The 24028-nt window shown below is 42.0% G+C and overlaps 1 protein-coding gene across 5 annotated transcripts; it reads right to left on the bottom strand.

Annotated features, from left to right (window-relative positions):
* Positions 1-35: 35 nt before the first annotated feature.
* atm (ATM serine/threonine kinase) lies at positions 36-23985 on the bottom strand. 5 transcript variants are annotated; one of them, XM_041995429.1, is made up of 64 exons: positions 23836-23964; positions 22727-22898; positions 21777-21887; positions 21561-21679; positions 21161-21306; positions 20812-20976; positions 20525-20690; positions 20144-20382; positions 19800-19969; positions 19486-19661; positions 18999-19370; positions 18675-18878; positions 18418-18519; positions 18065-18296; positions 17856-17987; positions 16565-16690; positions 16378-16467; positions 16080-16266; positions 15476-15669; positions 15320-15399; positions 15079-15234; positions 14920-14995; positions 14665-14807; positions 14093-14210; positions 13821-13991; positions 13496-13671; positions 13081-13324; positions 12564-12679; positions 12323-12449; positions 12001-12200; positions 11740-11914; positions 11157-11315; positions 10876-11008; positions 10691-10786; positions 10438-10609; positions 10219-10360; positions 9958-10134; positions 9656-9833; positions 9466-9571; positions 8955-9113; positions 8732-8840; positions 8522-8610; positions 8329-8431; positions 8083-8231; positions 7874-7978; positions 7673-7792; positions 7318-7552; positions 7050-7220; positions 6732-6851; positions 5863-6080; positions 5540-5747; positions 5329-5454; positions 5050-5190; positions 4742-4880; positions 4464-4546; positions 4165-4305; positions 2634-2750; positions 2325-2474; positions 2042-2207; positions 1758-1844; positions 1471-1585; positions 1136-1199; positions 907-1049; positions 36-821 (listed from the first exon to the last, which is right to left on the bottom strand). In XM_041995429.1, the coding sequence occupies exons 3-64, from the start codon at positions 21846-21848 to the stop codon at positions 641-643; spliced, it is 9276 nt and encodes a 3091-aa protein (XP_041851363.1). In that variant the 5' UTR covers positions 21849-21887; positions 22727-22898; positions 23836-23964; the 3' UTR covers positions 36-640. The 5 variants fall into 5 exon arrangements, with proteins under 5 accessions (XP_041851363.1, XP_041851362.1, XP_041851361.1 ...); XM_041995428.1 differs by having other exon boundaries at positions 22727-22895; XM_041995427.1 differs by lacking the exon at positions 22727-22898.
* Between the last annotated feature and the right edge of the window lie 43 nt (positions 23986-24028).

The following is a 24028-nucleotide window of genomic DNA, read 5'->3' as shown; positions in this document are numbered from 1 at the left end:
ACACACAGATTATTCAACAAAGAACATAAAAACAGTTTGTTTATACTCATTTAATGATACAGTAATCATTTTAAAGAGCAGCAGGGAAGTTACAGCATAAAGAGGCTGTTGAATTGTACAAACTGTACACACATTTCTCAAATTTCATGACATACTCTACGTCTTGTAAAATAACATTCAATACTCTCACATACTGAAACAGCTAGTCTCTAAATGGTAATAAGTAACTGAACTGAAGCAAATTTTAGCTGGATAAGGATGTCATCCAATGCATTAGGCTTAATATATCATACATTCATGTGATACAAACTTTGGATAGTCACTGCCAACAATGAATCGTACTTACGTCAGCAGTAAGAAAACATTCAAATCAAACTGAACAACACAAATAAGGACCATCATTTTTAAACATGCTCAGTCTCACTGACGGTTCTTTTTAAATTGAATGTTCCCAGAAGATAACTGCTCACTGATTCCATAGTTTGGTTTTTGGGCCGCTACATAAAATGAACTGCTTTGACTTTAAAGTGCAGAAATTGGCAGAAACCTTCATTTACAAAGTCAATATGGTGTTGGTCTGTTGTATAAGAATTTAATTGTCTTGTTTTAGTAAACACAATAATGACAACCAGTTCAAGGGTCATACCCAGGCCTGCCATCCTGGGAAGAGCCGGCTAAGGTTTTTGGGATCCAAGGCTTGTTGAATGAGCAGGTTTACCTGCCCGCCCACGCTGAGCACAGTCCCCTCCTCCACCCCCTTCAGCTTCTCCTGCAGCCGCAGCAGCACCCGCTCTGCCACCTTGTTGAAGCTCTGGCTGTCGCTGCAGGAGGAGAGAGAGAACAACAGGATTAACAGAGGAAATGACTCTTGTTTTGCAAATTTAAGGAATAAAATCCCATGATCACCTGGATTTACGGTGGTTGTCGATGATGTCTCCTCCCATCGTAGAGCTCAGTGTTGCATTGAGCTCCTGCTGCTCATCATGCTGCAGATAGAAGGCCTTCAGAGGGTTCATGGTCCAGTCAAACAAAGGGTCATACAGAAGCACCTACACAGAAAACAGATGTTCATTTAGTTGATTTTACAAGCTGGAAATAAGCCTTTGTGTGAGTGAAAAATGCCAGTCACTCTTACCTCTACGATAGTCAACAGAGCTTCTTGGGAGCTCCTCATCACCTCCATAGTCTTCTCACAGCATCTAATGAGAGTGAGGAGCTCGCATCATGCACATTATCAACTCAAGCATCTCTTCACTGCAACTTTATCAGTACTGAAATGATATATTTTTGCACTTAATGTAATAAAATGTGCAAAACAATGCAAATAAAATACTTTCATCTACATACTAAAGATGGAATGCAAACAATTAAACATCCAAGTGAGAACAGTAAAACTATAAAGCTATAAGAAACATAATAAATGAACAACACTGGAACAAAATCATAAGTTTCTCTCAGACTCCTCCTCACCTCCTGAAAACTCCTTCCACTCCAGTGATGCCCATCCCATCCACAATGTCTCTGGATAGCCTGAAGGGGACAGTCTCAGGAGTGGGGAGGATCTTCCCCTGTTCAAAGGCTACACCTGATCACCAAAGGTATGAAGAAGAAGCATAACCATAAAGAGGGTTTTCATTAAATCACCCCAGTGTTTCACATGAACATGCTGCTCTACTGAGTCTCTGTTTACATATTTGATGAAGTGAAATGAACTTTTCTGTGTCTACATGAATTATACAGGCAAGAATAAAGACTACCTAAATCGATGTGCACCAGTTCAGCAGTCTGTTCATCGATCAGGATGTTCTGGATGTGTCTGTCACCAAGACCAACAATATAGCCAACTGTGTAGGAAAACAGAAAAATACTTCATTAGCCCAAAATGCTTTTTTAACTTGTCATTTTGTCTTGCAGTGTCATTTTTAGAGTAGATATACATGCAAACTGGCATGCTATTATCCTAAAACATTTTTTCTTGTGCATCTGTTTGCAACATGATGCATCCATAGTAAATACACTGGGTGAAGACAGTACTGTGTACCTATGGAGGAGGTGGCCACACTGCGAGTGTAAGCCAGCCGCTTCTCCATCCACACAGCAGGATCCAGGAATCGCTCCATGCAGAAGTACCTAAAAACAGGCCTAAACTTCTTGCACACCTCACTGTAAACCTCGAGTTTCTCATCAAATGCAAGCTTCTGAGCCTCCTGTAATGGGCACATAAAGATAAACAGAAGCGGTTAGATTCAGATGAAACCACAGAAAATGAAGTGAGAACCATGCTGCTGAGGAATTTCTAACATCAATGTTGCCAAAAGTAATACCATCATCCTCCTGCGGCACGCCAGGCTGGTCCAGTCTTGAGGTCGGAAGCGTTTGTGGGCTCCTTTTTGAGGATCCACCAGAAACTCCCCAATGGGCATCGTGCCCGAGCACCACTCCAACACACCGCTACGCTGGGAGAACGGCACAACCTGGGAAGACGTGTTAAGAGGTAAGCACAAGGTAATTAAAGGTTGCTTTGTTACTCTCCTTTATGAGGCTAATTATAAGTTATTAAAACAAAGATGAAAAGATTTAGCCGACAGATATTCCTGACTTATTTCGCTCTTTGAATGGACAACAGTGGTTACCTTGTATCGTCTGATGTTGAGCTTCCTCTTGCGAGTGTCCGTGTTGCGCTGCAGTAGCATGGAGCACATGCTAAAAACCTGCTGCATCACCGCATCCTGGCGCAGGTCATCCTGACCCTGTTCACAAAAACAGGAAACCTCAGGAAAGTGTGGAGTGTATTGTGATTTCCAAGAATGATGTCCACTTAATTATGAACTTCTGTTTAAATTTGCAATCAACAAAACATACAAACGAGTTATGGCTAAATTTGATGTAAAATTGCTTATTTGAGATCTGGGATCATTGTTTGAGATGCAGCTGATGGCTTACAGAGGTATACAAGTCTTTCTTCTATGTTTCATATTATCATTATTACAGTGCGCCACGCAGCTTAACTCTACAACTCTATGTGACTTTTACTGTGCAAACATTTACACAGGGTATTTGCAGTGGAATTAAAGTGAATTGTTTCTCCACTTGTTAAACACTGCATTGTCTGCACACGCAAGTATTTTCATATTTATACAGTCAGTACTTATTCCACTGTTGATGTTAGAGATTACCTATATATCCACCATGCAAATCCTGGAAAAGGCATTTTCTAATACTAATTTGAATTCATTGATTCATTCATTATCTATACCGCATCGTCCATTAAGGGTCAACTGGGAAGCTGGAGCCTATCCCAGCATTTAACAGGTAAGAGGGTAGGGTACACCCTGGACAGGTCGCCAGTCCACGTTTTTGTTGCTTTAAATGTAGTTTTTAATCCCACAGCCTGTAAAAAATAACTAGCAGCTTAGGAGCTTCTGACACAACTTCATCTACTTTCAAGATTAGTGCAGAGGGAAAAGTCTCAAAAAGGTCAGAGCTTCAGCAACCCTTGAAGTACTCAGAGCAACTTCAGCCTGCAGCCTTCATCATGATGAAGATTACAAGCTGAAGCATGAAGGTCTGACATGTGTTGCTGCAGCTGTAACCTCTAAAAAAAGAAAAGACCAAAAGATTAGCAAAAAATTAATAAAAAAAGAACAACAAAAAAACAACAACCATCTTTATTTCTATGAGAGTTCTGCTGTTTAACTGTGTTTGGGTTTATCAGTCAAAAAAAGGGGGAAGAAATACAAAAACACACAACACATAATATCACCATGACTCTCCAAAGTGGTTAATGACTACCTTTTAAGTTCATTCAAATGTTCCTGCAAACACAAGCACTCTCACACACACATATACACACCCTTCCCAGTGGCCTCTTGCAGAATGCCTTTATCATGAAGACATGAAAGCATGTTTGTCCTGCTATTAAAAACAGGATTGATTATTAACAGCAGTCAAACCTCAAATGGAAAATAACTCCCGTTTGAGGTGAGCATCTTCCTGTCTGACTTTTAATCCCACCCCACACATGAGGCTTTAGCTTCATAGAGAGCTAATTTGTTTAGCACAGACCACAAAGAAATACATATCTGTACCATAAACTCAGACACACTCATAAAATAGACCAAAGGCATGCATCTAACACCAACAAACACACACCCACGTACTTACTTTGACCAGCTGTCTCCTGCTCTTTCCATCAGAGCCGACACAGTCGATGATCTTGGGCAGGTTGACTCCTCCAGCCAGGTGATAGTGGGGGATGAAGGATCTGATAGTTACCAGGTTGTCATAGCAACCAGATGGATCCACCTGTTTCCAACATGAACAACTGATTTAACGTTACAAGAACTGATGGTGGAGAGTTTTCACTAGAACATCCGTGACTGAGTCCCCCTTCACAGGAACGCTCCATCTACACAACATCACATCCTCCCTACAAAACTTACCAGGCAAGCGGCATTTATTACCTTAATCTCCATTGTGGGGATGACAACCTCTTCAAGGTCTTTGATTTGCATGATGGGTTGATCAGCAGGGATGGGAATAGCCCCTGAAATGATTAAAGGCAATGATGGACATGTAAAACAAACATTCAGAGGAAAGGGAAGAGGCATCATTTGATCTTAATGGCATTCAACTTGAGCTGCCCAAAGTGTTAACTGGCTGTGTAAACAACTAAAATAACCTTAAAAAGTTTCTGAATTCAGTTTTGAAATGTCATCCATTTTGTTTATGTTCCACTCACTCTTCTCAGTTTTGTGCCTGCTAGCGTCCATATAAGCCAGAGTGATGTAGGCATCACACAGACGCTCAATCCCTCGGATCATCTCGGCTCGCTTTTTCCTGATCACACTGATGATTTTCCGAGCCACATCTGAGCGTTCCTGCATGGAAAACAAAGCTTGTGCTTTTTAAAATGCTCTAAAAAGAATTCAAAAGGTGTCCGACATTGACTTTAGCTTGCTCAAACCTAACAAGACTGGCACGAAGACAACCAAGGAACAAAAGCGACGGCTGTAAAGATATCATGAGATTATTGAACGAAAGTCTCACCAGGTCAAATGGCGATGGTTGCTGCGGAGAACTCTTAGACAGTCGGGTCCGGCAAAAGTTCTCGTCTTTGTTGGCGTTCACCAGGGCGAAGATGATGAAGAGTGTGTGGTGAGGGTGCTCCAAAGATGCTTTGCATATCAGCTACAAGGACAGAAAACAACTGAGGCAAAACCTTTTCCCCTGGTGCAGATTTATCCGTATTAAACCACCGTAATCCACTTGAATAAACAAGTCTGCATGCTGTCATCAAATTTGTCAAATAAAGCTGAATTGAATTACATCATTAAGGACAACATGGAATCCGTTATCCTCAGAGATGCCAGTCGCCATCTTTGTCCCCATGCGAGCAGCCAGCTGATACATGAGAGGCAGAAACTTGTAGGATGGGATCTGCTTCACTCCTTTCTGAAAAATCCAAGTTAGCAGAGAAAATTTAAAGCACTAACCCAGAAGTCACTGAATAAAAAAGTCATTTAGATATCTTACTAACCTTCATCATGTCATTCACAACTTTAATGTCAGCATTCTCCAGCCAGAGCGAAGCCAGGCGGAATACCCAAGTGTCGTGCTCCTCACCTTGCTCCAGACACTGGATGTAGTTCTCCACTGCCTTACACAGGAAGCGCTGTCTGTCTGATCGCAGGTTCGACAGAGCCTTTTCATCCAGCTCCAGCTCTCTCTGCACCTTAACTGTGTACCTGTAGAGTAAGAAAAATAGCTTCTAGTCACTATGAAATAATAATTCTTAGTTGGATCTTTGTGTTTAAATTTTTTAAAAATCACAAAGCCACAGAACTAAACGTGGTAAACAACCTGTTGGAGGTCACTTTACGCTCCCTTATCAGGTCTACTTCCTCTTTGGCCTTCTCCAGCAGCGCCTGCTTGTTCTCAAACTCTGAGGAGTTCATGTACTTGTCGATGCTCTGGTACTGAGCGTCAGAGAAGCGAGCCAGGGACAAGAAGGCCTCAGTCCGCTGGCTCTGGAGTCTGGGGTCCTGGGCCCCTGACTCCCGCTCTATCACCTCCACAGCCTGAGAAAGCAGCAGGAGAGAGAGAGTCAACAAAGAAACACTTCATAAAAGTAATATCAGAGTTTGCTCAAACTGAAAAGGAAAAAAAAAAGAAGTTTCACAACTAAACAGTGTGACCTGATTTGGTAGGCTTGGTGCTGATGTATAAACACATACACACACACACAAATTATTGAAATATATCCATATGAATCTGCCATAGCCAGAGGACATAAACTCTAAACTTACATTATTTTAATATTTATGTCTTTGCCCACTCGTAGTATATCTGGACATAGGTTATTTATTCATGAGAGAGGGTGGCCTGATATTGCCTGGCTGATTTCTCCGAGGACCGTCCATTGTGTGTTTATTTTGAGATTCCTATTTAGGTGCTGAAAAGAAAGTGACTTTCCAATATTTTTTTGAGTGTGAAAAAAATGATCCTACCTAAAAAAAAAAAACCTTCTGCATTGGAGCTAATTTATAAATTTGTGGTATTTCAAGAGATTTTTATAAACTGTGGACACCACACTTTGTGTGAGAACAGTTATACTGAGTTGTTTTCTTAAGCAGATAGCTGTTCCGGTAACAAAGCTTAAATCTTTATTTGTGCAACTGACCTCTTATCTTTACAAGCAGGTTCCAAACGTACTGTAGGCTTCCTCTTACCCTCTCCAGATAGTTCTCCAGAATAACTCCAGGACTTTCCAGGCAGGTCTCAGCCAGCCAGTTCCCACATAGCCTGAGGCACTCGGTGTACAGTGGAGCCAAAGCAGGATTTAAATCCACCTGGCGGCCAACACACAGCACAAGAAGAGTTTAATTAAGCCTTCTGACACTGTGTTGCACTATAAAAACTTATATATATATATATATATATATATATATATATATGTATATATATATATATATATGCAAATAAAAATAAAAAAATATATATAAAATCTCTGAACTTTTCTTCTGAGCTGTTTGAGTTTGTGTGTTTACTTTTTCTTCTAGACTGTGTGTCATCTGTCTCAGCAGGCCCAGAGCCAGACCCTGTTCGCCCTTTGCCCAGAACACCTGGGCCTCTTCCAGCTGCCATGATGACACAGGGAGTGCCATCCAGGTCCCACCACCACTGTGCTGCTTCATCTGGTAGACTGCACGCTCTGCAAGCTGGAGGCCAGTTAAACTCTGTGAGCACTATGTGGAAATCCTTCATTATATATTTCTCAAGAATACAAATTTGGCAGAACAAGCATGTGGGTGCTACCTGTGTATTACCAGCCTTGCGAGCTGAACGGCAGAGCTCCATGAGGTGGTCTGTGAGAACAGAGCTGACGTACTCTGTGCTGTCAGGGTTTCCCAGTCTGGAAAACAGGGTGTGTTGGGCCACAGAGCGCACAGCTAGAATAGGCTCCACCACAGCAAAGTCACTGTCCAGGAGCAGCTGGGAGTGCTGCCGCCACCGGCTGCAAACCTCACTCAGAGCCACGTCTGAAAAGGGCCTATTTAAAAAATAAAATAAAATAAAAAATATTTACAGTAGTTAAATCATGCTTATCCATCCTTGTTTAAAGTTTTCTGCTTGTTTGTTCTTTTTTAGGCTGTTAAACAAATAAAATCACCTGGAGAAGAGCTGTTTAACACTCTCCAGCTCCCTGATGCTCTGCAGGTTCCTCAGAGCTGGGTACAGAGATGAAACAGCCTCTAGGTTGCCTCTGCAGAGCTCCTCCACCTCAGCACCCCTGCACAAATCCACAAGTCCATAGGTGTGTGAATCCCATCAAACAGGAGATGAAATTTGATATTTTATGTGCCCACCATACCTGGCCTGTTTTAGAGTTTCATCAAATATGGAAAACTCTTTGTCCCTGAGCGCTTGCAGGGCACAGAACACTGATTCATGGAAGCCAGGGTTGGATTTTTCATTCCTTATATGGCAAGATATATTTGAAAAGAAAAGATAAATTACTAAGCAAAGGGAATTTCAAACCAAGGACATAAAACTTTCCTGGTGTGCTTACACTCCTCTCACCTCTCTGACAGCTCACAGTCCCACTGGGTGTTCCTCCAGGCTGCTTGGAAGCGGAGCTCTCGAAGCTCTGCTCCCCACTCCACCCCTTCGCTCTCCAGTCCCCTCATGTAGGTGGCGAGGATGTTGCTCAGACCAAAGTTCTGCAGACCCTGATGGCACATTCATGACCAGTAATTTCCAGACTAATGAAAACAGAGTTGATGTCAAGGAATTCTGTTATGAATAATAAAGCTTTAAACATCTTACCTCCACGATTCCTACTTGTCGAGTGACTTCAGGCAGAGTCGAGTGAAGATCGTATGTGGTCAGGGCCTTTCCCCACATGGCTTCGTGTTCATAGGTTCGAATCCTAAACAAAAGAATTATTTATATTTCTGATAATATTTGCAAATTTTATGTAATGAGTAATTATACCAACTCTGATCAGATTGTTTTTAACCTTGTCAGTGGACTGGTCATCGTCTCTCCTCCACAACCATACAGACTGTCAGGCTCTCCGATGCTGCGATACACCTCGATCAGAAGCTCCTACAAACATGTCAAATGAGAGCAAATGAGTATTAGAAATTTATCAAATATATGACAGAAAATGACATTTTGATTGTGTGTGATTGACTAACTAACTACATTTATGGCATGCACAGCAGACCTGCAGACTGATACTGGTGTCTTCCATGCTCTTCTCAGTCAGACTGGAGATGGTGAAATTCTGACTGTTCTCCTCAAAAGTGAGCTTACGTGATGCTCTGGATTTTGTTCTGCATATTTGGTCAGAAAATGGATGAAAAAACAGACAGCTGGATAAAAATAAAACGAAATATCATCATAAAGCACATTCTGAAATAAACGTGGGAAAAAAGCTCTTTGCAGACCTTCGACTTTCCTCCATGTTTGCTTTGATCTTGTCAACATAGATTTCCGAGTACAGCAGAGAAGTGAAGTGAGCTGAGCAGGACTGAGCAGCTTTGGCCACCTCCAGGTAGTTCAGTTCCAGCCAGAAGTTTGAGTCACACACTGTACCACAGGAGTTGCTGCAAAATGGAAAATGACTGTTGATGCAAAAGCAAACTACTTAACGCTGCATGTCATTTTAGCAAAGACACCAAAGCACGTCAATACAGAAAATATAAAGTTCATGAACATTACAAGTGGCTGAATTAAGATTTCTCCGCAGCATGTCTCTGATTATTCTCGGAGAAAGAGAAAATCTTGGACCTGCTGATCCTCCACATTACCCTGGAAAGACCTAGATGTGCTTGAACAGATTGTCCTTGATATTATGTTGACCTTAAAGAACAACAACTTACTTACTTAATGAGATGCCTGGGCATCTCTGCTCCTGCAAATTTAAGCGGTGGTTTGGTTGACAAGATTATAACAAACCTGTCAGCTTCCAGTGGTCTCTGTTGGTGTCTCAGGTAGTCAATAACAGCAAGCATGGTACGCAGGGAGGTCTTATCATACAAGCCCTGATTGGCAGTGTCCGACTCTGTGAAAAATAATAAAAACTGAACAATAAATAGCACATAAGGGCAATGCAGTGCCAGTAATCATTCAATATGTGAATATCTACCAGAGTCAGAGTTGAGAGGTGTGGCAGATCGACTGGAGGCCTGGGCGCTCCTGGAACAGAAGCTGAAGAAGTCCTGAATGTGGGAGGACAGCAGCTGCCTCCAAGATCCGTTGGAGTCATCCAGAAGGATGGAGTGAATGATGAGGGGCAGCAACCTCTGACAACAGTCCACATTTACCTTCAGATGGATGAAATTAAGACATTTGATCGGGAATTAGATTAAATAATTGGGCTTAAGTGGGTACAAGTAATAAGTTAGTCCAGATGTAAAAACAAAGAGTTCTTAAATTCTTTGAGCTCACCAGACACAGTGGTCGTGACAGCAGCAGGGCCTCACTCCCGACCCCTCCGCTGTCCAGCAGGGCTGTACACAGAGCCCTCAACCAGCTCTTGTGGCTGCCTGCCTGAGGAATCCAAAACTCTTGGCTCTGCAGCTTCTTCTTAGCCTCCAAATTCTCCTCAGCGCTCACAGCAGCCACCTGATGAGGGTCATTACTGACAATTCATACACTAACATGCATAAGATAAAATATGTGCTTGACGTAAACACATCCCTACCACACCTTATTCTTGACTGTTCTGAAGGGATTGAGGTAAGCCAGCATGGGGTCTCTGTTATCTTTGTAATGGTCCCAGAAGTCGACTCCAGACTGAGTGGCAAGGATGTTCTTTGCACACTGAGCTGCTGCTCGCCTCACCTCGATGCTGGCACACAACAACAATAACATCACCTACATGTTTCACACACAGTTCATATCACGGACTTGCAGGATTCACTGTACCGCTGATGTGTGAGCGCGTCGTTCATGCAGTTCAGGACGATGTAAATACACTGCAACTCAGTGGAGGTGAAGAGAGACACAGCCTTTTCGTAGAGGGGATCTCTGCCGTGGAGAAGGGCGATGGTGGAGAAGTCAACTGGGCCCAGTTCTCCCAGACAGCTGCCGGCTGCCTCTGCAGTCAAAGGTTTGTTTAATAAAATCAAGCTTACACTGTAAAACTAAAAGGTGCAGTAAAAGTTATTTGACTGTATACCAAGAATGTCGGCTCCTCCCGGATGGTTGGCTGCTAGTTTGCAGAGCTGCAGCAGACTGAGGACAAGCTTCACCAGCACGCTGTCAGTAGGGTCGACTACAGAGGAAAGGCAAATGGAAAAATATTCAAAAGAGCTCATTAAAAGAAATTTATTTTCATGCAAAGACTATTTTCTGTCATCGCACCATGCCACTCTTTAAGCAGCTCTCGGATCTGTCCCTTGTTGTGATGCAGCTGTCTGGTCAGCTCCTTAAGTCCCTCAAGTCTGGTCAGAGGTAAGGAGTCACAGGACGACACTGAAAGGAAGTGAGTTATCTCCTGTATGAGGTAAAGACAGAGGTTGTAAGTGAGAGATTTCTCTTTTTTTTATTGGAGCTGATTACACTTGAGCAATCACATCAGCAATGAACTCAACAAATAAAAGTGAAGTGGAGGTTTTATTTGAGTGTACAACTGCTGCTGTTACCTGTCTTAGCGTGAAGTTGCCGCGGTTATATTTGAGTTTTTGCTGCACTGACCGCAACTCTCTGAATTCAGGGATGTCAGGAAAAGGCTCCAACCTGCTGATGGCTCCTTTTAGCTTCTGCTGATTTTCTATGGTGAGAAACTGGAGCAGATTGAGCACCTGGTGGGAAAAGGAGAATTCATAATCTAAACTGGCATGAAATGAAGCAAAAATCTAAACTTTTTCTTGACTCGCATTCCAAAATCTGATTTGGTATGTGCTGAGATTTTTAAATAAATAACAAAGATGCACAGCTCTGTCAATATTTAGGGTTTTAAGCTAAGCTGAGCATGTAGGTGCATCTGTGCAGCGTGTTAAGTAACTTCTAGCTGCTGCTTTGGAAAATGCACTTGCATTCTTCTACACTTTCAGTGGATGACATGATATTATTATTTCAATGCATGCAAGCTTGACTTAACTCTGAGACCTAAAAGCACTAAATATGGGGAAACTCATGTATTGCATCAGTTCTTAATGGGTTTAGGTAAAATTAAATAGATAAATAAAAAGGGCAGACACATTGCATGAACTACCTTTCACATACCTGCTGTGAGATAGAGGGCCGACTGGTCACCTGAGCAGTTAGAGTCCCCACGATGACCTGAAGGTGGCAGTCTAAAGCATCATCGCAGAACTGCAGAGCAGCCTGACACACAGAGGAAAGCAGGTCGCAGCACAGAGAGAGGCTTCGATTAGAAACCTCATCACACTGAAGAGGTCTGCAGTCAGAAAAAAAAACAACACAAAGAGATGAGATTGTGTTTACACTACTGCTAATAAATCCCACTGGAGTGTCAGCACCAACCTGCTGTTGATGTGGTGGATGAGGGTGTAGATGATGTCTCTGAGAACGAAGGCCCAGGCTCCTCCCAGACCATCCTTCACCTCCCTGAGCAGCAGGCTGACAAACAAATGGTACATGAGGAGGATGCGGTGACGCTCGTAGCTGTTGGTCGTCTCTGCTGCTCTTTCGCACACGGCCAGCAGAATTCTCTGGATGGAAATCTAGCATGCAGAAACAACAAGAAAGTTTTAAATTAAGTGTATGGAGTAAACAGGAAACACAAGGAAAAATCTGCATTTCTGCACTGAAGAAACATAACAATACGGGGACAGGGGCATTGTACCGGGGTTTTGGACAAAATGGCAACCAGGGACTTGTGGGTGGCACTGTGGCACTTGCTGAGGTACTCCAATGTAGCTTTGATGATTTTAGAGCTGAAGTATGGTGGGTTTGGTACAGGATCCAACTCTCTGAGAGACAAAAAGAATCCGTTTAATTCTGTATTTCATTCACATGACAGTCAGGTAAATGGAAAAACCAGTGAAATGGACAAAGATAAGAAAATGAACAATAATTAACATTACCCAATAAAGCATGTCAGGCCTCCTCTGTCTCTTTCTGCTCCACCACCTTCGTACAGAGTCATCAGCAGTTCCACTATAATGTCTGCCAGGTTACTGTGGATCAGGCTGTCAATTTGCTGTGGAGATATTTAGAAAATGTAAGGAGAGCCTGTGGCCCCAAGTTGGTTTTTACTTAGATTATCCACATCAGTATTCTGACAGGAGAAGCACAGGCTGGAAATGTACAACCTCCTGAAAAATGTCACAGTAAAGAATATTTATGGAAACCTTAACAATGAATGTTTTGGGTATACAGTTAAATGAATTATCAAATCATTATCTTATACTATAACACCGATATAGGGATTAAAGATTATTTTATTATAGTTGCAATTACTTTATGGCAACAACATTGTTCTGCATGTGCACCAGCGAGTCAAAACTCAAGAAAACATATGTCACATATCACTGTATTTTATAAGGCAGTGGAGCTTCTCTGTCTTTTGTGACTAGTATGTGTTACACATCAGGATTTTACCTGTTTCCCCAAACAGCTGGTGTCTTTAAGCAGGTCGTACACTCTGTGGGCCTTTTCTCTCTGCTGTGCAACCTGTGAATCCTGCCCATGCAGCGCAAAGTATGGCAGAATGTTGACCATGATCTTGGGGAAACAATCAGCCAGTAAGTGTCTCCAGTCCCTCTCAAGATATCTGCCGATAGATTTCACCTGTTCAAAGTCATCCAGGAAAACCAGGTGGGGGATCAGCACCTGGTAGGACGAGCTATGGGGATGTAAGAAATGGATGTTCATTCATTATCATCTTAATACACTTAATAATATTGCCGGTACTAACATAAGATTGCTTTGTTTTTTTTTTTGGCTTTGCTTATTTTGACTTATCTCCAAACTTTTTAAAACCTAGAAATGAGGAAAGAAAAATTTATTCTCTCACTTGTAAAAATCTTTGACTGTGTCCTGATCCAGCAGACCGTAGGGGAAGGATCCAAGAGTGTAGCGGTCATCAGACTGTCTCTGTGCGAGCCACTCAGCAACCAGATAGTTCAGGTGGGAGCAGACAAATGTTTTTACACTCCTGTAGCCCAGCATCTTGGACACACTGCACAACATCTGTGATAAACAGAAAGACAACGGTACTTCCTTTTAGTCTGGGCTTTTAGTAATTTATTATTTTATAGGGAAAAGGGCAATTTAATGAGTTAAGTCCAAAAAGAGAAAGACAAGAAGTCTCACAAGTAAGCTGCACAGACAGATGTTACCTTTTTAAGAAGTTGCTCTTCTATGTTGTTCTCTTTATAGGACTGGAAGAGGGCAAACAGACACTGCTTTTCACACACTGGGCTACAACACAGCACAACGGACAAACTCTTCAGCAGGGTAGCCTTGCGGTTGAATGCCTCATCCCGTCGGTCCTCTGAAGAGCTGCTTCTCTGTGTATAATTACAAAAATCATGTTAGCAGACAGAAAGCACGAGGAAAGCTCAAAAGGGAAACTAAAACACAGGTGTGTGGCAACATTAAATGATCTTACCAGAATCCTCATCCCCTTCTGAGCCTTCAGGTAAACGTTCTCAAAAGCAGCCTGCTGGTGTTTCAGCGGCAGCATCTTCTTCTTCTCTGGATGCTCTGGTCTCATCTCTACAAACAGCCTGGACACAAAAGAGAAAAATAAACAAAGATCAAATATTACATTATTAACAAAAAAGTTCCTCTATCATCTTTGACTATAACCTACTTGAACTTTCCATTTTTAAAAGGGTGGTGGCTTAACATAAAAACAAAGAACTTGTGCTTAATTCTATTTGAACATGGATTTCACTATTATATATAGAAGCTATGAAATATGCATACACCTACTCAGATTAATTGATTGTAATAGTGAGCATTGAATCAATAACTTTTCATTAGTGATCATGAGTGACTCCAGCTGTTCGTGATGGATTCAACCCCAAAAAACTGTTCTTTGTCTTGATGCTGCAGCATCATGGTCTGGTGTTTTTAAGTTAAATATAAGACTTATTAGTACATTTAATACTATATCTGTTTTGACAGCCTGTCTTTTAACCTTGTCGTGATAGATAATACTGTTAGTTTTCAGCATACCTCTCCACTGAGACAGCTACTAGCATGCGGACTTGGTGGTGCACATCTGCGAGGTGAGATGGAAGGACAGAAGACACTGGACGGTCCTCCTCTGTGTCAGCCTCTCTGAGACTTAAAACTGCCCAGTTACAACGTGGGTCAGCCTGAGCAGGTGAAATGACACAATAAAAGCTGCCATTATCCTGCTGGATTATCCATTTTACAGACGAAATTAGAAGAAAGAACTGCCTCTACACAGCAAACGTGAATGTTTACCTCCAGCAGAGCAACCAGACACTTCACCAAAGCAGCTCTCACAGTTGCCACACATTTCCCTGTCTGGCTCAGGAAACTATACACATAAAAAAATATTTAAAAAAACAAAACTACTACACAACTTAAGGATTAGACTTGTGTATTTGCAGTCTTTCTAACCAGAAGCCAGACACCACTTGAAGCAGAGATCCCTGAACATGTCTCATCTCCTCAGGCATGTGATGAGTCTTCCCCAGGCTCCTTATGGACGGCAACAAACTGAGCAGCACAGCGGCACAGACCTCCTGGTCCTGACGGTACAAAGAACACAGGTCCCTGTGAAGACAGTAACAAATACACTTAGTTATTAACAAGACAAACCCATTGGAGTGAAAGTGGTCTAACAGGCCTGTTTCCTTACGCAAGAGGACGGAGCAGTGAGTCAAACTCCTCAGGAGAGAGCGAATCCTCAGCAGGAAGCTTCTTCAGCAGGACGAGATACTGAAGGAGAACTAGGTTTAAGTGTACAGCTAAACTAAAGCCTTGTCACCTACTATAATTTAAAACCGCTTCCTACCATATTAAGGTGCAGGGCTTTGCTGAAGTCGACCTGCTCCAGCAGCAGCAGCAGCCTGCGCCTGATCTCTTGTGGTTTGAAAAGCAGGCCGTGGATGGGCTGGACTGAGCCACACTCACATAGGAACTCCAAGACTGCAAGGAAAGCCAGACACTGCTGTGCTAGATAATCATCTGCGAGCAGGCTTTTTGCACCTAAAACAGTACAGAATACTTAATTATTTATAAGCATTTTTACTATGATCAGTGCATGTTTCTGTGTAATACATGGATGGATCAATATGTCTTCGTACAACATCTCTTATGTGCTGGAAGTGAAATTCTACCATATTTGACTAGTTTAATAATATTGCACAATGCATGACCAAATACAGACAACAGAAATCAGTGAAAAAGCATGTAAATTTTAAACACTACATGTATAATTCATTTGAAAGGGTTCCTGACATCCAAATCAGTTGATCTTTTCAGGAAAACATGCAACATTTAACAAAAAAATAGCCCAGGAACATCAAACACATCACTAGTAGCAGTAAAAGTTACACCTATAATAATTAAATAGAGGTATAAATTATGAACTTAGTAAAGACACAACCTCCTCTTACCTGGGCCACAGGAGACATCAGTGTTGTCTACCTTCTGTCTTTGGGTCCCATTACTGCTGCTATGGGACTCCTCACCATCAAACAGATCAATGTCATCCCCTGCTTGATGAGTTGTGGTCATTTCCCAGTCATCATCCACACGTTCATCGTCGTCCACAACACTGCCTCTTTTAGAAATGTTGCTGAACTGTAGCCGAGAGAGGAAACTTAATTCAACAACAGATTTTCTGAGCTTTAAAAGAACTTGTGCCACATCATCTCAAATCTGTGAAATCCAACTAGTTTGTCTCTCACTCACCAGCAGTTTGCAGATTTCTGCCAGCTCGCTGAGGAGGCTGGCAGGCAGAGTCATTATAAACAAACCAGAGGCAACAGAACAACTATGATCCTGTAGGAAAATAGTTATTTAATCTGTTATAAAACATTTAAGCTTGTTTATAAAACAAGCAAAAATGATTAGTTGTCAAAATGCTATATTTTATCACCTTGTTCTTTCTGTTGGTGAACTGCGTGCATAGTTTCATAACAGATCTCAGTGTGGACATGATCCCCTGCTCTGTCATTTTCACTTTCACACCAGCAACAAACCCACTGAGTTCCTGGGCCAGGGTCTGGGAAGCAAAACATCACAAAAATGTAATATTTAATTAATAAGTATATCTGTGTGAAAATCACAGTATACGTTTTTCCAATTCAGAGGTTTTATTAATGAGAATGTATTAAAAAAGCCACCAGGTCCTTATCAGGTCTTAAAATGACATTAAGCTAACCTACGATGAACAATAAAAGACATATTACACTGTCATTTATTTATTTAAAAACTAAGCCAAAATGCAGAGGCAGCAAATAAAAAATAACCAGACACACTCTAAGAAGCCGTAGCAGCATGTCGCTGCTAATCATCATCACTTCTACAAGCAGATTTTTTGACAGATTACAGGTCTGCAACATTCAGGTGTGTACTAACACACTAAGAAGGAAAAACATCAGCAATGACCTTAGGAAAGCCATTGTTGCTTCCTATTAGTCTGAGAAGGCTTTTAAGGCCATTAGATTATGAATTATTCAAGATGCAAAGCTGCATCTGAATAAACTATAAGAGTTCTGTTACAAGACCAAAGTGGAGATGTTTGGTCAAACACAGCACCACATCTGGAGAAACCACGCACAGCACATGAGTACATGCACTTTATACCAACTGTCAAATCATGGTGGTAGAGGGGTGATAATCTGGGGTTGTTTTAGTCCGATAGACTCGGGACGACAGTGGACTGGGTTTAATTGGTGGTCTGAGTATGCTTTCACATTTCACTTAGTCAAACAAACCAAACCTTTCGAATAACTAGAGAAGAATTAGAGACCTCCATTTTTAGGTCGACTAGAGTTCCCTTCTTTGGTTTATTTGGGGAGGTGTGAATGTGCAACTGAACTCTGATGTGCATCAAACTTTCAGAGCAAATAAACCAGGTTTTGATTAAGAAGAGCTGGTGTAAAAGCACATTTAGAGTCAAATTTGAGAAAGTCTGAACACAGAAAATGATTACTTCAAGTTAAACATCATTACAAGCTGCTGAATCATGGCCTATACCTTACTTTACACACTTCTACATTTTGGCTTAATTTTCATTAGATAATGACAAGTTTTAATATGTTCATCTGAAGTTGTTTTCAGCTAATCTTCAGACCTGGTGTGTAAAAACTTCACATAGAAAAAGCCAGCACACATTCACAATGTGAACTATGAGTAACATAAATAATAGCTACTAAGCTACACACCTTTGCTTTAGTGACAAGCTGTGAGCGGCAGGCCTCCTCCTCAGTCAAAAACCCAGTTGAGACGTAAGCTGCCAGAACAGCAGTCAGCTGACTGAAACATCGCACTAGACACTCCGGGGGGGTGGACGGACACTGTGGAGGGTCAGTCGGAGCAAATATCAGGACTACAACAAGCCACTAAAAACACTAATGCATCATCTTCTACTCACATCAGGAGAGTAGCAGTTGAGCAGATTGTCAGCCATGGAGAGGAGGGACTGCTCCAACTTGTTTCTGAGGCCGGGGACAGCAGCAAACTGACCGTTGGCTGACCCTGTCTGCACTGACTCATCACCAGCCCCTCCAATCTCTGATGGCAATGCGTTGAAGATAAACTGCTGGTACAGTCTCTCAATCTCTTCCAAGTTGTCTTTGGTATCAACTTGCTCTTGAAAAAAAGCACTTCAAATAAAACAGTAATTGTAAATAAATCCCAAACCGCAGAGCAGTAAATGCAGAGAAGACACAAGAAATGTATGTAATAAAAAAAAACTTAAAAAAGCTAATTCAACTAGTTATTCACCTTTCTGCTCCTTCAATACCCAGAAGAAAATTTAGCGCAACTCTAGTGTCTTTCAAAGTCAGCGAGACCAAGATGTTTGGTATCAGATTGTAAGGAAAGTCTCTGCAAACAACAAAACATACATCTTTAAAATGTAAAAGCATATTTTCCAAAGGGATTTCCATTTCACGCCCCTAAATGAGAAAATACTGAACCAGGAAGAAGCCACGTATAGTCTAAGTCAGGCAAATAGTGCGGAAAAGCTACACAGTGCCTACCTGCAGATGATGGGGTGAGGTCTGCTGCTCTCCTCCATCTCGTCACTCTGGTCACTCATCAGCAGCCAGGCTATGAGAGTCTCTTTCAGATTAGGTGATACACATCCCTCTGTGAATCCCATGTAGTCCCACCCTGAGTTTGACATGCGACTTTTTGGGACTGAACACTTTAACATAGCCTGAGCTAGGCAGAGTGCAGCACTCCTGAAAAGAAAAGAAAGAAAGAAAAAGAATAAAAGTTGCGATGGCAAATAAAGTCAAAAAACAAATTAATCCTAAAAACACCTTCTGAGTCTCAATAAATGGGAAATGACTGTGACTCACTGGGATGGTTTGCATGCAGATCCAGAGAAGAGCTTCCAGAACTCTCTGTCAATATTAATCAGACCACCATGGACAATGGAGGCCAGCAGGTCCAGACTGAGGGTCTCTGTCTGGGGAGAGCCGAACCCTCGCACAGCAAGGGCCCATATCCGAGCCCAGAGCCTGCTCAGCTCTGTCCTGTGGACCTGAGCTCTCTGTGGGTAGCGTGCCTGGCAGCCGGCCACCTCCCTCAGGCAGCGCAGCACATAGAGACCCCTCTCTCCTCTCCGATGCTCTGCTAGGAGCTGGTGCAACACAGACAGCAGCGGGACCAGCTCCTGACCGGGCATCATGGATGGATATTTAGAGGTTAGCACTGCAGCTATCTGCAGCCTGAAAGAAGAAAATACAAGTTTTCTTTCTGTGATGTTTGACATAATTTCTTTTCTCTAATAATTTTTCAAAAGGGACTGATTATTTTTTTTTTATTGCCCTGTGTTTTCCATACCATGGTATGACATCAAAGTCACTTTGCTGGGGCTGCAGATGGTCACGGAGGACCTCCCAGCCCATTTCAACGCGCCGTCGCTTGCTGGCTGCTCCGTGGGTGGGGCTACCCAACTGCGTGGATCTGGAGGCCTGGGTGACCTCTAGGATTTGGGTGTCACTGTCATCGTTGAACAGCTACAGCAAGCAGGAAACACAATGTAGTTAATGGTTTCTTGAGCAGTTAAATCTCTCCTTACTGCAGAGTTTAGCAGAATAAAGAGAGATCTGATTTGTGTATACCTCTGTATGTTAGAGGGAGAGAAGGTTTCGTACCTGGTGACAAATGTCAGCCGTGAGCTCAATGATATTGTCTTGGACAGCTACGTGTCTGCTCCCTGTGACATATTTCCCCCTACTGCCTATTTGACTGATCTCTCTGACCAAAGCATCATACAGGTTGTACAGCAGACTCCTCCACCTGGTCCAGTCCTCAGCATAAGCACCTAAAATATAAAAATCTGAAGTGAACATTCCTGCTATCAGTTTTTCAAACATTCATCAAAACTTCAGTTGTTTTTTTTATCATTTCATGCTGTAAAAATGTATTTCATTCAATTTTAGTTTGAAGAGATTCAGAAAGTACAGGTGTTTTTTTTAACAAATAGACATCACTCAACCCGAGTCTTGGGTTTTGGCTCCTTTAGGATGGTGAACACAGATCTGCAGGTTGACGAACTCTACAATTCCCTCTTTGAGAGGAGCACTCGGCCTCATATCCGCCCACACATTCAGTATAGAAGGCAGGAGCTCCTCTCCCAGATGGCACACTCGCATCCGACAATTCATGGCCGCAGATCTCAAGAAGATGTTCAGCGCGGAGACGAGGTGCTCCAGAACAGTCAGGTGTTTCTCCTGCCTGAATTTGCAAAGGAAAACAAATATGCAAATTTTTTTTGCTTTACCTGTACTACTGTCACACCCAATGACTTAACATGACTGGCCTGTATGACTGAAATGTATCCAGTAAAGATGTTTATATGATTAGGAATCTGCTTTACCTGACATTAAGCAGTGCTTTGGAGAAGAAGATGAACAAAGCATCATTGAATCCATCAGTTTGCGCGCAGCAGCCCTTCACCACTGTGTGAATGACTCTGCTCAGCAAGACACGGTTGATGGATTTGGATGTGGAGTTGAACAAACCACAGTACAAGTCCAAAAGACCTAAAAGTAAGAATAAGTCTATCTTCACTTGTATCTGTTTTTAAATAAATGATCAAACTCAACAAATAATGAAGCAAAGATAAGAATTTAATCAAAGAAACATTTCAAATGTCCCACTTACTTTGCCACTGCTGCTGAAAGATATCACACCAGTATTTGCGGACAGAGAGGATGTCCTTTAAAAGGAGGCTGCTGTAATCTTCTCCATAAGCGGAGCAGCAGTATGAGCTCTGCAGGACCTCCATCACATGCTTCAGCAGCTCGCTGCACTTCAGACGAGGTCCACCTGAAGGAAAAGAAAGATGCTGTAGCTGCAAGGCCAGGGTTGTATATTTAAAGACTGTATTTTTGCTGCTTACTACTGAGGTGACTAAGGCAGGTCAAGTAATAAAAGATACTGTTCACACATGTATGAAAATAATATAATCTAAAGGCGCACGGACATCTGGATCTAATCTGTTTCTCCTTACGTTTGTTTGCATAGCGTATGAAATATTTGATCAAGCTGCACATTTCAGCCATCTTCTTCCGCCGAGTGGCGAGCGTAGTTGCTGTGACGTTGGATCTACTTGACTGCATGCTTTCTGTCTCCTTCTGGACATAACGCTGCAGGGACCTGATATGAGAACAATGAGATTATGCAAAACAGAACATAAGGTTTTCATTTAAAACAGCTGTTTCTCCTGGTAGTTTAGGTTAAACTAGATAAACAGGACTGAAACAAGTCTTTAGTGGTGTCTAAGCAGGCAACTGAAGAAAAAGAAGGACATGATAGTTCAAGAAAGTGAGCAAGGAATCCCTCAGAACTAGTGCATAACTTGTCACAGAAAAATGTTTATTCTCATCTATAAAAATAAAGAGACAGGTTACCTGAAAACAGCATCCCATGTGAGCTGTTTGGAGCCTTTAGCTTTGGATCCTGAAGTGCGGTCCAGTTCTTGCATAATCTCTGGAGATCGAAGAAGCCGCCTAAAGCGTTCAGCTTCTTTCTGATGACAGAAAATAGGAGAACATTACAAAAAAACAAGCTATGAGGCTGTAAATGGGATTAGATGCATTTCAATTTTTGTGTGTAGGCATGTTTACTTTTCTTTCTGTAGCTTTGTCATTTTCCAGCCCTCTGCAGCAAACCAGGAGATCATGAAGAGCCAGACTCATTTTGCCCCAGAGCGGATATGAATAGTAGACGGGTTTTGTCTGGATGGACAGCATGACAGAGAGCCAAACTTTTTATATCAAATGCATAGAAATCCAGTTCTTTACACTTTATTTCTGACTGCAGTAACAAGAATGGGATCACAAGTGACCTGAAGAGGCTGAATGAAAGTAGACAGCTTTAAGGGTCCAAAACAAATTCCTCATTGTGTCCACACCATTTAGTTTTGCAGATGTAATTAATCCCTTTCTTTTTTGGGATTAATTAACAGGAGGACATCCTGCCATTTACCGCATGTCTTGTAAGATATTTGGATGGCTACAAGAAAACTAAGGCTTGATCCCCCCAAAAAAGTGACTTTACAAGGGCTCATGTACAGATCAAACTCAAAATGTTAGAATATTGCGCAAAACTTAATTTATTTCAGTAATTCAACTTAAAAATGTAAACTAATATATGATACAGACTCATTACATGCAAAGTGAGATATTTCAAGTATTTATTTGTTATAATTTTAATGATTATGATTTAAAGTTTATGAAAACACAAAAATCTAAATCTCAGAAAATTAGAATAGTGTGAAAGGGTTCGATGTTGTAGCCTCTAAGTGCCACAATCTAACCAGCTAATTAATCCAAAACACCTGCAAAGGACTCCTGAGCATTTAAATGGTCTGTCTATTTCAGTAGAATATAAAATCATGGGGAAGGTTGCTGACCTGACAGTTGAGCAGAAAACAGTCACTGACATCCTCCACAAGGAGGGAAAGCCTCAAAAGGTGATTGTAAAAGAAGATGGATGCTCTCAAAGAGCTGCATCAAAGCATGTCAATAAAAAGTTGAGTGGAAGGAAAAAGTGTGGAAGAAAAATGTGGAACAACCAGCAGGGATGACTACAGTCTGGAGATGATCGTCAGGAAAAGGCCATTCAGAAATGTGGGGGAGCTTCACAAGGAGTGGACTGAGGCTGGAGTTAGTGCTTCCGGAGCCACCACACACAGACAGATCCTGGACCTGGACTTCAAATGTCGTATTCCTCTTGTCAAGCCGCTGCTGAACAAAACACAATGTCAGAAGCATCTTACCTGGAATAAAGAAAAAATAAACTGTTCTGTCGAGCAGTGGTCCAAAGTGCTCTTTTCTCATTTGGAAATCAAGGTCTCAGAGTCTGGAGAAGAATGGAGAGGCAACAATCCAAGACACTAAAAGTGCAGTGTGACGTTTCCACAGTCTGTTGATTTGGGGAGCTATACCATCTGCAGGTGTTGGTCCACTGTGCTTTATTAAGTCCAGACTTTATTTTCCAGCAGGACTTGGCACCTGCCCACAATACCACAAGAACCAAAACCTGGTTCAGTGACCAAGGATACTGTGTTTCATTGGCCAGCAAACGTTCCTGACCTGAACCCCACAGAAAATCTGAGACATTGCCAAGAGAAGGATGAGACACATGAGACCGAGCGGTGCAGAAGAGTTGAAGGCTGCTATTGAAGCATCCTGGTCTTCCATTACACCCCAGTAGTGGCATAGTGGCGCAGTGGTTCATTGAGAAATAGGAATCAGTACATGGGATGCCGGGAGAACAAATAAACATTAATTTGTCGAGGAGGAGAACAATTACTAGCCTTAAGCTATCTTTCATGCAGACCCGTTATTTCATTGTATACAATCAATGAGTCTAATAACAACAAGTCCGTTATTCTTGAAAACCGCTGTGTCATAATTCCCTGTGCAGGATCAATATAATTAGACAACAGGGTGTTACTATTCTTCCACTCTACACTTCATATACATATATAGATTTATGCTATTCCCTTTCCAAGGGACTTTTGACAAAGAAAATGAAAGTCTAAATAGCTTCCTGTTAACTATCCAGTGCTGTCTAGCCCTGCAAGCTTTACTTTCGCTGCAGGACTTTCCCAAACAAGCTTTGAACTTGAATCGCAAAAATCAATTCAAACACAGATTTACTCTCAGTCTGTTCACTGACCTCAGACGATTGTATTGACTGTAGTTATGACGCTGTCACACATGCTGGTGCAGATGTTAGCTGGAGTGCTACTGTACGTGCTATTACAACTTTGCCATCTCGACGTGCGTTCAGCCACACGCACACACACGCAGCATATTCCCGCCCCAGAAAAAGTGGTGAAAAGAACCACATTACTTCCGGGTGATGACAA

The sequence above is a fragment of the Melanotaenia boesemani genome, chromosome 9, assembly GCF_017639745.1.
Source record: "Melanotaenia boesemani isolate fMelBoe1 chromosome 9, fMelBoe1.pri, whole genome shotgun sequence".
In the NCBI taxonomy this organism is placed as follows: Eukaryota; Metazoa; Chordata; class Actinopteri; order Atheriniformes; family Melanotaeniidae; genus Melanotaenia; species Melanotaenia boesemani.
The sequence above is the reverse complement of the archived record's forward strand: the minus strand, read 5'-3'. Positions and strand labels throughout refer to the sequence as shown.